The sequence below is a fragment of the Geotrypetes seraphini genome, chromosome 1 (genome assembly GCF_902459505.1).
Source record: "Geotrypetes seraphini chromosome 1, aGeoSer1.1, whole genome shotgun sequence".
Lineage (NCBI taxonomy): Eukaryota > Metazoa > Chordata > Amphibia > Gymnophiona > Dermophiidae > Geotrypetes > Geotrypetes seraphini.
In genome coordinates this window covers 403,766,910-403,783,035 of record NC_047084.1, presented here as the reverse complement: position 1 = coordinate 403,783,035, position 16,126 = coordinate 403,766,910, and the positions used below count along the sequence as shown (strand labels likewise).

The 16,126-nt window shown below is 45.9% G+C and overlaps 1 protein-coding gene across 1 annotated transcript in view; it reads right to left on the bottom strand.

Annotated features, from left to right (window-relative positions):
* Positions 1-16,126, bottom strand: part of LOC117347325 (dynein heavy chain 6, axonemal-like) — a 2,502,256-nt gene that overhangs the window by 146,560 nt on the left and 2,339,570 nt on the right. Inside the window, 2 exon segments of the mRNA XM_033918113.1 lie at positions 168-297; positions 8,588-8,709. Coding sequence (XP_033774004.1) covers positions 168-297; positions 8,588-8,709 — 252 coding nt within the window.

Here is a 16,126-nt window from a genome sequence, read left to right as displayed (position 1 = left end):
TAGCTGGTTGTGGCTTAGTCAGTTAAAGAAGATATTCAGTGGCACTATCTGGATAAGCATCACTACATATCCTTGGATAGCTTTGCTTAGGCAATTTAAGTTGGTAGGAGCCTCTCCTGCCCGGTTAAATTACTTTGCACATTAAACCCTATATAGAAATACATTACCTGGTAACTTGGTCAAAATCATTCCAGCAAGTTCTTGTACAATTTCATCATTGCTTTTTCCTGTCCCTTGTGTAGTAGTTCGTGGCTGAACCTCAAGTATTGTATTGATTGTAGTGTTAGTCTCCTTACGCTATAACAAAGAAGACAATTATTAGATATTTCTTCTTTTAAAATGTTTGTTTTTAGTAATAAACATTAAAAGGTTAAAAATATATTTTAAAAGCATGCCCCCAGAAAATCCACTGAATATCTGTGCATGGCCTGCTCACTGCAATTTAATCAAGCAGAAGCTTCTTCTGTATGTTAGAACATTCTGAATATCTTCCCCCTGGTTATTATTTTATTACTACTGTTTTAGCCTGTTACATTCATTACAGTAACAGGTGCTAAATAGCCCCACCTAGGGGCCCCTGACCCTGACCCCCCACCCATACCCCGCCTCTACCATGCCTGGACCTTGCCTCCCACTGATCCCAGTCCCACCACCTCACCTTTCACCATTTCCTTAGTCCTCTGTACCCTTTTGGCCCTCATTGATCCTCCACTGCATTTATCACCCTTTCAGTCCCAGCTCCATTCCTATCTATCCTTCCTTCCATTGCCGCCAAGGCCATTCTTCCTGTCCCTATATTCCACCCCACCCAGCTTCTCTTCCTTTTTTACCCTTTCTCTTGTACCCCACCCCAGGACCAATTTCTCTGTCATCTCTCCCCTGCCCCTTCCCACGTACTGCAACTGTCCCCCGCCCCATTCCAACATCTGCCACTTTAGCCATCTTCACCCAACCACACCCCAACACCAGAGCCTGCACCAATTCAAACCCTACCCCCCACTCTTTCCAGCTCCTGACTCCCCCACTACCTCCTCCCCGGCCACTGCACTGAATCTTTGGGCAGGCTTGCAGCGGCTTGCCCCCAGAGTTGCAAAAAAACCTTGAATATTCCTAAATTCAGTAGACTCTCAGTTATCCGGCATCCATGGGGATTGTTAGATACTGGATAACTGTAGTTTTTGGTTGCTTGAGAGTTACTATAAAAATAGTTTTGTCTCCCTTCCCACCTCAATCTCTTCCTTTTCCTATCCCTATCACCCCCCACCCCCATTTGTAGGTCCAGTATCTGCTCCTCCCTTCCCACCCTCATTTCTGGTCTAGGTCACTTTATCTCCCCCCCACTTCTCAACCCTCCCCCTCCACACTTTAACATCATCCATCTCCCCTCCCCAGCCCTTCACCCTCCACACACACACACACCTGGTCCACCTCCCCCCGATCCCCCACACACACCTGGTCCACCACCCCCACAGGTCTGCCCTTCCCTCCTCGTGGGTTTGGCCTCCTGGATCTCCATTACTTACCCAAGGCAGCAGCAGCAGCGGTCCTGACCTACCAACCCCTCCTCCCTCCCTCTGTGTCCCAAAGCAGCAGAGGTCCTCATCCGCCAACCTTCTTCCCTCATTCCAGCCCCAAAGCAATAGCAGCAGCAGTCTTGACCCGCCAACCCCCCATTCCTTACCCAAAGCAGCAGTGGCAGCGCTGTAAACAGGCTGTTTGTGGCCAGCCCCGACAGGTCCTTTCCTCTACCGCATCCGAAGGAAGGGTGGGTGGGAGGGTGCGGGAAGGGGGTGTTATGTATTTATATCATTTGATTATAATGAGTGCTATTTATTGTATTAATTGTTTAACCTGTTGCACTTTGTTAGCTTTAAAAATGAATAAAGATTTATAAAAAAAAATAAAAAAAAACTAATTTCTCCTTTGTCGCCTGATAGACCGGTACAGTTCTTCTTTACTGATGGGACGTACCAAAACAGTACCGAAGGGCTGACACCAGAACACGCTTACCGAATACTGCATCCCAGCACGCCTGAACGTCCACATGGTAGTGTCTGACAAAAGAATGCAAAGAAGACTAAACTGCAGCCTTACAAATGTCTACTGGAGGCACTAAAGACTCAGCCTAAGAAGCTGACTGACCCTGAGTGGAATGAGCCTTGAGGAATTCCGGAACAGGCTTCTTCTGAAGAAGGTATTTAGAAGCAACAGTCTCCTTAATCCACCGAGCAATGGTAGCCTTGGAAGCGCCATCCCCCTTACGAGGCCCCACTAAGGGGACAAAGAGATGATCTGATTTCCTAAATTCATGGATCTGCTGAACATAAGAGCGAAGGACATCCAATTTGCATAACTGTTTGTGCTTTGAAAATCCCTCCCAACTACCCAACACCGGGAGGACCACTGACTGACATGAAAAGGGGAGACCATTTTTGGCAGAAAAAGAAGGAACAGAATGCAATACAACCCGCTCTCTAGAGAACTCCAGAAAGGGAGACCTACAAGAGAAAGCCTGCAGCTCAGAAACACATCTAGCAGAAGTAATAGTGACCAAGAAAACCGCTTTAAGAGTAAGGCCCTTCAATGAGCATGCACCCAAAGATTCAAAAGGAGGTTGCGCCAGCATGGATAAGATCAGATTAAAATCCCAAGATGGAACAGACTATTGCATGGGAGGCTTGAGCAATTTGGCCGCCCGCAAGAAACGAATGACATCAGGAATGGCAATCAAAATGCTGATCCCACAACACTCCCATGAAAGTCTGACAAGGCAGCAAGCTGAACTCTGAGAGAGGACCAAGCCAGGCCCCTGTCTAGGCCATCCTTCAAGAACTCTAAGATGTTAGGCAATGAAGTGCAAAAAGAGACCACTCCACGCGCAGCACACCACTCCTCAAATATAGGCTAAACATGCACATAAGCCCAAGAAATGGAAAGTCTCTAGGACCCCAAGAGGGTTGAAATCACTTTGTCTGAACACCCCTTCTTACCTAGGCGTTCCCTTTCAAGATCCAAGCCGTAAGACAAAAAGAGCCCAGATTGAACATTGGAATGGGGCCCTGAGTCAGAAGGTCAGCCAAGAGAAGCACAGGAAAAGGATCCACCAGCAGATGACCAGGTCCGCATACCATGGATGCCTGGGCCAGTCCGGGGCTGCCAGAATCCCTAGGCCTGGATGCTGAACAATCCGAAGAAGAACCCTGCCCACCAAGGGCCATGGAGGAAATACGTACAGAAGCCCCTCCATCAGCCATGGCTGAACCAGAGCATCTAGCCCCTTGACCAGACCGTCTCTGTGACAACTGAAGAAGCGGGGCATTTTGGTATTGACACCCGTGGCCATCAGGTCCATGAGGGGCTGACCCCAAGACTCCATTATCAACTGAGAGGCCACAGAACTGAGACACCACTCTCCAGGATCCAGCATGTGACGACTGACGAAGTCCACCTGAACATTCTCCACACCCGCTGTATGGGAAGCTGAGATATCCAGTAGATTGGACTCTACCCAGATCATGAGCAGAGCCATCTCCTGCACCACCAGAGAACTCTTGGTGCACCCTGACGATTGACATTGTCTGAGAGAACCCGGACTGAATTTCCCAAGAGGGACTGGAAGGCTAACACCGCCAGATGGATGGCTCTGGTCTCCAGAACATTGATCGACCAAGCCTTCTTCTCCATGGACCAACTGCCCTGTGCAGAGTGACCCAGACTCTGAGCACCCAAGCCAAAGAGACAGGTGTCTGTGAGAAGCACCATCCACTTGGGCTGATCCAGACTCACCCCTTGTACTAGATGGGAGGCCTGAAGCCACCAACAAAGATTGCAGCGAGCCAACCCCCAAAGAGGGACAGAAAAATCCAGACTCTGCCTCTGAGGCGACCACCTCCAAAGAAAGGCATACTGAAGCGGACATATGTGGACTCGAGCCCACCTCACCACATCTAGGGAAACCGCTATCGACCCTAAGAATTGGAGGAAATCCTGTGCCCGAAGACACTGGGACGCCATAAGCAGGCAAATCTGAGATAGCAATTTACTTACCCCAGATTCTGGGAGGAAGACCTTCCCCAAGGAGGTGTCGAACAGAACCCCAAGGTACTCCAGGCACTGAGAGTGGGCCAACCGGCTCTTGGAAAGGTTGACAACCCATCCCAGTGACTGCAGGAATTCCACCACCTGAGCCATGACCTGGGTGCTCTCCTGGAAGGACTTTTTTCGAATCAACCAGTCATCCAGGTAGGGATGAACCAGAATGCCCTCCTTGCGTAAAGCCGCCACCACGACCACCATAACCTTGGTGAATGTCCGCAGAGCCATGGCCAGACCACAATGAAGCGCACAAAACTGATAGTGCCGACCCAAGATCGCAAAGCGAAGAAACCACTGATGGGAGGCCATAATCAGAACATGCAGGTAGGCCTCCGTCAGATGGAGAGAAATCAGATACTCCCCCAGCTGAACTGCCAGAATAACAGACCGCAGTGTCTCCATGCAAAAGGATGGAACTCTGAGAGCCCAGTTGACCCCCTTCAAATCCAGGATGGGCTGAAAAGTGCCCTCTTTCTTGGGCACCACAAAGTAAATTGAGTACCTGCCAGTGGACTGGAACCAGGGTCTGGCAAAAGGCCTGCTTCTTCCACACCATATGACAAGGAGAAGCTAGGAAAAGATCTGGCAAGGAACAGGCAAACTCCAGAGCATAACCATCCTGAACCACCTCCATGACCCACTGATTGGATGTGATTGCAGTCCACTGTGGAAAGAACTCGTGAAGACAGGCACCCACCAGAACCAGAAGGGGTGCCTGCAAGAAGTCATTTGGCAGGATGGGCAGCAGGGGAACTGGTGGAGGGATTCCCAGCTGCCCGCCGGATCCCCCGAAAGGACTGCATGCGCTGAAAGAAATGACCCCGGGAAAAAACAGAGGTCGGGAAGGAAGTAGCCCCTCAACAAGGGTGGTATCTGTGGAACTCATGCAGACACCCATGAGTAGTGGCACCCTGAGCAGCCGTATGCTGTCCAAGCACGAAGCCACAAGGTATGACATGCGGCCACACCGAGAGACATGGATTTTATAGATGTCTGCAACAAGTCTTAGAGGGCATCCGAGAGATAAGTTTCAGCCATCTCAATCTTTGCCACCTTCTGATCCACCAAGGACCAGTCAATCAGATTCACGGTCAAGAACATGCTTGGCCCACACATGGCTGCCTGGACCCCCAAGGCAGAGACATAAAAATTCTGCTTAAGAAGGGTCTCCAACTTATGCTCTTCAGAGTCCTGTAAGGCAGAACCACCCTCAACGGGCACCGTATGCTGCTTAGCAATAGCTTAGACCACTGCGTCAACAACTGGTGACTTCAAGGTATCCCGATCCCCCTCCAGGATGGGATATAGATGAGCCATGCAGCAAGCAAACCGAAAAGGCGCCTAAGGCATCTTCCACTGTGCCAGGACAACATCCCGAATATCCTGATGCATGGGAAAGGAGCAGGATGCAGAGCGGATCCCCCACACACAGGATCTTCTGAGGCTCACCGCAAAGCATAACACAGAGGAGACCTGCTGTCACAAGCCCAGAACTACAGCTAGCCTTGTTCCAGATAGAAAGCCAAGAACAGGAGAGCTGATCAGTGCAGCAGCTCTACTACTAACATGGACCAGGACTCAGATTAGGTTTCCTAAGAGCAGGAGCCCTGGGAGTATTCAGGACAGTATGGGGGTAAATACACCTTTAAACTTAAGCCGTGCACTATTAGGCACAGTCTAAGAAACAAGCACTGGCTCCTTTAGGCACACACCTGCTTAGGTTAATTGCAGAGCAGGAGAAAGCCCGGAGAGAGCTGAAGCCTGCCCATCCCCCACGTTGGCTTGGGCATGGCTCTCACAAAGCCAGGCAGTTTGAGCACTGTAAGCCAGGGAGAGAGAGCTGAACCAGGAGAGGAGTCAGACCCTTGGTTAGGAGCGCCAGAGGTCAGGCAAGGAAATGAAATAGAAATGTTGTATTGAAAGACTTACCTGATAATCAGCTGCCATGCCTGGGACCAGAAGAGGCAATGGAGATTGCTCTACTACTAGTCACTGAAATGGACCTGAGTAAAGAGGCTGATACTGTTTTGCGTTTTTGGACAAAAGGACTGTGTTTTTCTGGCTGGTTTTGTTCCCAGCAGCTTGAAGCTACTTTGAAAGTTTGTAAGGGCAGTTGAAAGGGAAAGCTGCCCTGCCTGTAAAGGACTCTTGTTTTTCCATGTGTATTGGTGAAGAAAATACAAAGGCTGTTACCACTGCTGCATTGAAACAATGCTGAGCTTGGAGAGAACTTGTCTGTACTGTCAACAGGACTTCGGATTGTGTTTTTTCCTGTTTTGAAATTACAAGCCACTGATTGCTACAGTGGGGATTGTGGGGCAGAATCCACGTGAGAACCATAGGGTTGGGATTGTTGGGCCTAAAAGGCTATTTCATTCAAGTGGATTCAGCAATTCCCCATCCCCCCAACTTGCTAGAGTTGGTAGGGGAAGCTTGACTACATTTAGGCAGGCACCTTGAGTTTTGTAGGGAAAAGTTTTGTGATGCAATGAACTGTGAAATACTTACCTGTTTTGTATTTTGATTTTGTTTTTTGACTTGCAAAATGTCAGCTATTTGAATTCCTGGACTTACCCTGAAGCAAGGGCATTGCCAGCCGTGTGCTGACCTGGCAGCCCGAGAGGCTGCAGTGCAAACTTCAGGAACAGGTGCACTGTTTGATTTTTGTCTTTATTTTGGATACTTGTGTAATCACCTGTAAGCAGAGACTGTGAGACCCTGATTTACAGGAAATTGAAGTAGCCAGGCCACTGGACTAATGCTAATTTTTGTTGTTACATGTTTTTAACATTGGCTGAGTACAAAAATAAAGCCTACTTTATTTGAACAGTGGCTGGACTGTGGCCTTATTGTGTTTTTGGGAGCTTTTGCCATTCTATTATTTTTCCAGCTCATCCCACTGAAAAAGGTACATCATGGACGCAGAACCACAGAGGCCCCACTACCAGTATCCGTCCCCCTGAGAGGTCTCCCAAAGGGTCCAAGACCTCATCCAAGGAAAACCGCTGCTCAGAAACAAAGTTGTCATCCCAAGACACCAGCTTAGATGAGGGAAGGGGCCAAAACCAGAAAAGGCTCGGAGGAAATCTACCCTCGAGATCCCGGGGCGGAAGTAGGACCCACGGCCACCTGAAAATAAACTTTGCATAAAGAAAAATAAAATCAGGGGGAAAAACCCTTGGCAGTCCCATGGGACTCACTGGCAAAGCAGAATACCCATAAGAAACCTGCCTCTATCTTTCCAGTACAGGGGGAAGGTCACCTGAGGCTGACAACAAAATGGAGGGGCTTCCTGCCAAATTTGGCAAAGATCCCACCAAAAACGATCCCTCTGTGGCCTGTAGTGGCTGGGAAGCCTGAACTGCCCCAGTCGCTAAAGCAGGCAAGCCGGCAGCAGCAGTAAGGGAATCCCCAGCAGCTTCAGTGATAAAGGAATCCTTTTTACCTTTACCATCAGCAGCTGGGGAAATCCCTCTGTAGATGGCAGGGGAAGCCTGGGCTTCCCCGCTGTCAGCTGCTGACTCGCAAGGCACTAGCAGTGGGATGCCATGGCCGCCGGCACCCGATGCTGACGAGGATCCCCCACCGCTCCAGGCTGTACAACGCTTGTGAGTGCCTCATGTCTGGAGCACAATGAGCACTTTTTCCCTTGCAAATGCTCATTGCTCCACACGTGGCCTAGTTATAAGAAAAGTGCCAGGTGAAAATTACAGTAAATTACATTAAATTTAAAGGGAAAACAGCCTTTTAGACTGGTACTGCCTCAGGATTTTTTTTTTTTAACAGAACAGACTCCACTTGGCTCTCTAAGCAGTATGCCTTGCCTATATTGGTGGCAAAGCTTATTGCTGAGGCACCTCTACAAAATAGTTGAGGAGGTGGAGAAAGGGACCCAGCACGAGACCCGCCGGGTGTGACACCCCTGAGGTCAGACAGACCCCCAAACAGGGGCCACCCAAGTTAAGTCCTGCAGCAAAAGTTTGGACTAGGAGCCCTAAACAAATTCCAAAAGCCCTAACAAGGGGAGATGCGTACACTTGCTGGAGACTGAGAGAAGACTGATGTATATAGGAAGGGTCAGCTATTATGTACTATATCAAAGTTTTGATCTCAGTCTCCAGAAGAACTGAACCAGTCTATCAGGTGACACAGAAAGATAATTTAATTATTCCTAACTAATTCCTAATTAATTTCTTCTGGGTGAGTATTGTTTAAAACTGTAAATGGACTGGCTCAGAGTAATTCCCCCCACCCAACAGTACATGACAATTTACATGTAAATAGGCTTCTTCATTTTTTTAACCTGTCTAAACCTTCTACAGTCCCCTTCAATATAATAAAAATGTTAATTTAGAATGTAATCATGTGAAATAGAAATCTATTAAGCAGTGGACTGACCTTTTAGATGACTGTTGCATTTCACCTTCTTTTCAGTAGCAAATGATAATTAATTTCAAACTATATTATGGCAAGAACACAAAAATTCACAAACCTGAAAAACTAAATTGGCATTTTCATGCATTCCAAATATTTCTGGATCATCATTCAATGGAAGATACTCAATATAATCTTTGTAATCTTGTAAACAGTCAGACTCAGGAGCAAAATATATTCCTGTTATTTAAATAAAATAAAAAATAAAATTGAAAATGTGATTTATTTTTCTTGTGAATTAGTAAGTTCTCAACAAGTATAAGGAATTTATCATCTGAAGCTTGAAATCACATTATGCTGTTATCCAACTGGCCATCTTGCTTAATTTTTGTAAACATTTCTTCATCTTTCTGTTCATTCTGTCCTAGTAGACAGTAGTACCAGTATATTCCTTCCTTTAACATGTGGAACTTCTATGCCATAAGGTTTTCATGCTGCTATCTATGTGAGGAGCCTAAGGAACAAAATGGGGGAATTAGAAGTCATGACCATAAAAGAGAACCTAGACATCATTGGGGGTCACAGAAACATGGTGGAATGAGGAAAACAAATGGGACACAGTACTGCCGGGGTACAAACTCTATCGCAAAGATAGGTCGGATCAGAAAGGAGGAGGAATAGCCCTATACATCAAGGATAGCATACACTCGACCAGAGTGGACACAGTGGCAGCGAACAACAAACTGGAATACCAGGAAGAAACGGGCCTGAGTTAAGGATGGGCCTGTACTATCGTCCACTTGGGCAGACCAAAGAAAACGACAAAGAAATGGAAGCCAAAATGAGACGGGAATGCAAGAATGGTAACACCATTATCATGGGAGACTTCAACTATCCCGGGATAGACTAGAGTCTTTTAACTCCAGATGCGCTAGGGGAACCGGATTCCTGGAAGCAATCCAGGACTGCTTCATGGAGCAGCTGGTCAGAGAACCGACGAGAGGGAACGCAACTCTGGACCTGATCCTAAATGGGCTCAATGGACCTGGAAAGGAAGTGGAAGTAGTGGCACCATTAGGAAACAGTGATCACAATATGATCCAATTCAAAGTCGATGCAGGGATATCGAAGGGGAAGAGAACCACAACGACAACTTTTAACTTCAAGAAAGGAAACTACAAAGCGATGAGGGCAATAGCAGGAAAGAAACTAAGGAACAGCTTAAAGAAATCACAGATTGTGGAGCATGCCTGGTCTTTACTTAAAGACACGGTGAACACAGTGCAAAATCTGTATATCCCCAGATTTAGAAAAGGATGCAAAAAGGACCAAACAAATGAGCCGGCATGGATAACTAAGGAAGTGAAGAAAGCGATAGGAGATAAGAAAAAATCATTCCGGATGTGGAAAAAGGACAAAACTGGGGAAAACTGGAAAGAGCACAGGAAGCATCAAAAGAGAATATGAAGAGAGGCTAGAAGAGCAAAAAGAGAATATGAAGAGAGGCTAGCCAAGAAGGCATGAAATTTCAAACCGTTCTTCAGATATGTTAAAGGGAAGGAGCCGGCAAGAGAGGAGGTAGGACCTCTGGATGACAGAAATAGGAAAGGAGTAGTGAAGGAGGAAAAAGAGGTAGTGGATAGATTAAACATGTTCTTTTCATCAGTTTTTACAAAAGAGGACACATCCAGCGTGCCAGAACCTGAAAGGATCTTTAAAGTTGATCAGGCAGAAAAGTTAAGATTCATGGAGGTAAGCCTCGAGGACATGCTCAAGCAGATAGATAGATTAAAAGCTGACAAATCTCCAGGCCCGGACGGAATCCACCCTAGGGAAATAGCGGAGTTACTGCAGCAGGTTTGTAAACTATCCCTGAAAACAGGGGTGATCCCAGAGGATTGGAAGATAGCAAATGTTACACCCATCTTTAAAAAAGGTTCAAGAGACGACCCGGGGAACTTCAGACCGGTAAGTCTGACATCGGTCCAGGGGAAGATGGTGGAAGCACTGATAAAAGACAGCATCGTTGAGCATCTAGAAAAGAATAAATTGATGAATACAACCCAACATGGCTTTAGTAAAGGAAGACCGTGCCTAATGAACTTATTACACTTCTTCGAAAGAGTAAACAACCAAATGAACGAAGCAGCCCCCATAGACATTGTATACTTGGATTTCCAAAAATCCTTCGACAAAGTACCACATGAATGCCTGCTAAGGAAACTAAAGAGCCATGGGGTGGAAGGGGATGTACATAGATGGATCAAAAACTGGTTGGCGGGTAGGAAGCAAAGGGTAGGAGTGAAGGGCCACTTCTCGGACTGGAGAGGGGTCATGAGTGGTGTCCCGCAAGGATCTGCTGTTCAATGTTTTCATAAATGACATAGAAACAGGGCTGAAGTGCGAAGTTCACAGATGACACAAAACTTTTTAGTGAGCAAAGAGGACTGTGAAGATTTACAAAAGGACCTGAACAAACTGGGAGAGTGGGCGAATAAATGGCAGATGTAGAGAAATGCAAAGTCTTGCATGTAGGATACAGAAACCCGATGTACAGCTAGCTATACGATGGGGGGGCTGATAATGGGTGAGAGTAGCCTTGAGAAAGACTTAGGGGTAATGGTAGACAGATCAATGAAGCCGTTGGCGCAGTGCGCAGTGGCCTCAAAAAAGGCGAACAGAATGCTAGGTATAATCAAGAAGGGTATTACAACCAGAACGGCAGAAGTTATCCTGCCGCTATTTCGGGCAATGGTGTGCCCGCATCTGGAGTACTGCATCCAATTCTGGTTGCCTTACCTTAAGAAGGATATGGCGATACTCGAGAGGGTTCAGAGGAGAGCGACGCGACTGATAAAGGGTATGGAAAACCTAACATATGCCGAAAGATTAGAGAAACTGGGCCTCTTTTCCTTGGAGAAGCGGAGGCTTTAGAGGGGACATGATAGAGACTTACAAGATCATGAAGGGCATGGAGAAAGTGGAGAGGGATAGATTTTTCAAAATTTCAAAAAATACAAGAACGAGGGGGCATTTGGAAAAGTTAAGAGGGGACAGATTCAGAACCAATACTAGGAAGTTCTTCTTCACCCAGAGGGTGGTGGACACCTGGAATGCACTTCCAGAGGGTGTGATATGACAGAGTATGCTACAGAGTTTCAAGAAGGGTTTGGATGAATTCCTGAAGGATAAAGGGATTGAAGGGTATAGATAGAGGATTGGATGATTTCCTGAAGGAAAAGGGGATTGAGGGGTACTGATAGAGAATTATTATGCAGGTCCTTGACCTGATGGGCCCCCGAACGAGCGGACTGCTGGGCGGGATGGACCTCCGGTCTGACCCAGCAGAGGCACTGCTTATCTCTTTCATGTAGAATGTATATTTTATTTGGCCCAACTCCCTCTTTCACATATAGCACAACCCACCCTCCAATTTGATTGTCCTCCTTCCACCAAGTCTTTGAAATGCCTCTTATAACTACAGTATCTCCCTTTTTTGGGGGGTTAAGAGGAAGCAGAACCAGACCTACTGAAAAGTGAAGTGGATTGGGCACTGAGGCAGCTGCCATACAACAAAGCATCTGGTACTGATGGAATCCCTGCAGAGCTGCTCAAACCAGTCTCAAGAGCCACACTGACAGCACTATGCCAGAAGATCTGGAGGACCTGCACATGGCCAAAGGACTGAAAAAGATCAGTTTTTATCCCACTGCTGAAGAAAGGCGATGCCAAGGACTGTATCAACTATATAACAATTGCCCTGATCCCCCCACCCCCACCCCAGATTTTAAAGATTATCCAGAAGTACTTGGGCAACATCCTTGATCAAAAACATCCTGATGCCCAAGATGGATTCTGTAAGGGCAGAAGGGACCCGTGATCACATCGCAAACTTGAGGTGGATCATAAAAAAGATGAGGGAGTACCAGAAGAAGTTCTACCTGTGCTTCATTGGTTATACCAAGGCTTGGGCAACTTAGGCACTGAAATGCATGCCAAGGTTTATCCGGGCCTATATTTTAGCCACCTATCTTGACTGAATAGGTGCAATTCTATAACCAGCGCCCTAGAATGATTGACAGGCAATCGGCAGCCCCTTTTAAGGCTGCCACTGACTTGGGCGCTGGTTACATAATCTGGCCCATAATGCATCCCTCTGTGCAGATGTTTTAGAAAAGGTGATCGACTATACAGCCTAGAGCAGGGGTGTCCAACCTGTAGCCTGAGGGCCGCATGTGGCCCCGTGAAGTATTTTGTGCAGCCTCGGTCAAGGGTGATGCAGTGCTTTCCTCTGCTGCTTCCGGGTTTTTAACATCTTGCTGGGTCCCTCCTCTGTCTTGCTGCAGCATTTGCGTGACCCCAGAAACATTTTTTCCGGCCAATATGGCCCAGAGAAGCCAAAAGGTTGGACACCTCTGGCCTAGAGGAAACATTAATCTGGCTGCACTGATCACAATTGAACATGTATATGCATATTCAGATCTGGAGATAAGGAGGTAATATTTTATAATTTTACACAAGCAACACCCTATTTAATGCATATAAAAAGGTTTTTATAAATTTACCCCAGGGTTATGCACAAAAAGTCTACATGGTGAAAAAACTATATATTTTTATATGTAGGTGTGTTGTAGGGTAGAGTTTGGATGGAATACAGGTGGAGTTTTAAAGTACATACATTCTTTATCAAATATATATGATTATGCAGATTGGGCTGGATTCTGTAAGCAGTGCCTGCCACGGCAAGTGCTTATAAAACAGGTGCCTGCCGTGTGTCAATCACCAACAGATGCCACTTCTAGGTGTTGGAAATGTAGGCCAGGGTTTTACAGGCCTACATTTCCAGAACCTAGGGCCTTTCTTGAACCATGGCTAGTATCACCTAGTGACACCAAAGCCTGGCGCTGCCCCTAAACATGCCCTTTCCGAGCTTAAATGTTACTAGGCACCATGGAACTAGGCGCCGGTCCAGGAGGCCACTTAGTGTTACCTAATTCTTTGTTTTGATTAGTTTTTAATTGTTTTTTAATGGTATGACCAATTATCGTGCCATTTAGAACCAATTAAAATCCTTAAGTTAGTTAAGCATGATCTAAGCTCTTGCCAGTGACTAACCCTTAGCAGCATTTTAAGAATTCGGGCTGGTGTATATTTACACCTCCTCCAGAGATGGTATAAATGTTTGCAACTTCAATCAAGCTGTAATTTATGCCAGTAACTTTATAAAATAGGCAACCTTTTACTTTTAAACTAGGAGACTTGTCATAACTTACCATCTGCATGCTTACCATTGTGCTGAATCAAGACAAGCACATGAATCCATGACATAAAAGGGAAGTTTGGTCTTTTGTAGGATATTTACTGTAAGGCTTTCTGCTCAGGTATTACCATAACTGAAATTCAGAATCTATGACCTTTGATCTTATAGTGTACTAGCTGATGCCCCGGCGTTGCACGGGTATTTAATTATAGCAATAACACTGTAAATGGATTCAAATAAAGATACTTTATAGTGGTGAATGAAATTATTTTTTTTACAGCTTAATAAAAAGTACAATATTCAAATTATAATTTGAAATATTTGACAAAATGAATACAATACAACTAACGCAAAACGTGATTATAAACAACATTTTTAGTTTCACCTCCTGGAGCAAGAACATATAAATTCTTGGGTGAACCCAGCCTTGAGCAAGCAACATAGAGTTGTGGGCCGTGAGACCCCCAGAACATATCACCCCAGGTAGTGAGGGATCTGCATATCAAGTTTCGTTCAAATCGGTCAAGCCGTTTTTGAATTACTGTGAGAATGGCAGCTTTTTACATTTTTTCCATTGACATGAATGGGTGAAATCTGATTTTCTGTTTATAGCTCCGCCCACATGTGCAGGTGGGCCGCGAGACCCCCCAGAACATATCACCCCAGGTAGTGAGGGATCTGCATACCAAGGTTCGTTCAAATCGGTCAAGCCGTTTTTGAATTACAGGGAGAAAGGCAGCTTTTTACATTTTTTCCATTGACATGAATGGGTGAAATCTGATTTTCTGTTTGTAGCTCCGCCCACGTGTGCAGGTGGGCCACGAGACCCCCAGAACATATCACCCCAGGTAGTGAGGGATCTGCATACCAAGTTTCGTTCAAATCGGTCAAGCCGTTTTTGAATTACTGTGAGAATGGCAGCTTCTTACATTTTTTCCATTGACATGAATGGGTGAAATCTGATTTTCTGTTTGTAGCTCCGCCCACGTGTGAAAGTGGGCAGCGAGACCCCCAGAACATATCACCCCAGGTAGTGAGGGATCTGCATACCAAGTTTCGTTCAAATCGGTCAAGCCGTTTTTGAATTACTGTGAGAATGGCAGCTTTTTACATTTTTTCCATTGACATGAATGGGTGAAATCTGATTTTATGTTTGTAGCTCCGCCCACGTGTGCAGGAGGGCCGCGAGACCCCCAGAACATATCACCCCAGGTAGTGAGGGATCTGCATACCAAGTTTCGTTCAAATCGGTCAAGCCGCTTTTGAATTACTGTGAGAATGGCAGCGTTTTACATTTTTTCCATTGACATGAATGGGTGAAATCTGATTTTCTGTTTGTAGCTCCGCCCATGTGTGTAGGAGGGCCGCGAGATCCCCCAGAACATATCACCCCAGGTAGTGAGGGATCTGCATACCAAGTTTCGTTCAAATCGGTCAAGACGTTTGTGAATTAATGTGAGAATGGCAGCTTTTTACATTTTTTCCATTGACATGAATGGGTGAAATCTGATTTTCTGTTTGTAGCTCCGCCCACGTGTGCAGGTGGGCCGCGAGACCCCCAGAACATATCATCCCAGGTAGTGAGGGATCTGCATACCAAGTTTCGTTCAAATCGGTCGAGCCGTTTTTGCGTGATCGAGGCACATACACACACACATACATACACACATACATACCTCCGATTTTATATATATAGATTGTATTGTATTAAGAGGCCTACAGTGAAAAGTATATAGCATCAATTTTCTCTTTTGGAGTAGGGCATTAGGGTCCACAATGAAATTGTTCTATCTGTGTTCTTGAAATTGTGTACAATCTCAAACAAATTCAAGAAGAATTTTTCTACTGTGTCAATATAGTTGAAGAAATATATCCTTTAAGACATATTAATGGCATTCTAATGGGTCTTGGAATTGTTTCTTCCATGATAACAGCAAAAACAGAATCTGATGATTATTTTGATAACTCTACAATAATTGCTATGTTTTAGAAAATTCTACAATTTAGGAATATTCTTCTATTCTAGTGCAAGAGGCACATCAGTTTTAAACTAGTGGGTAGGTCATCCTCAAACTATGAATTTTTTTGCAGAAGGCATCACTCATTTTCTTTGACTCCACCTTCTTTCCAAGTGGGCTGTGCTGTAATCCCTCAGTTTTCCCTTCTGTTTGCGAGTTCAGCAGGTGTTTTTCTAATCTGCTCTGATTTTTCTTTGTTGTTTTGGGGTTTTGTTCCCAGATCTTAAGGCAGAGGTTCCCAGAGACCCTGGGGCACCTCTTGCTGCAAGAGAGAGACACACTCTCGGTGAAGGAGCCTGTAGCTAGCAGACTTCTCTGGTTAGGAGTACCTGCCTAGCCAGCCTACACTAACAATTGTAGATGCTCGGGGGCTGCCCCG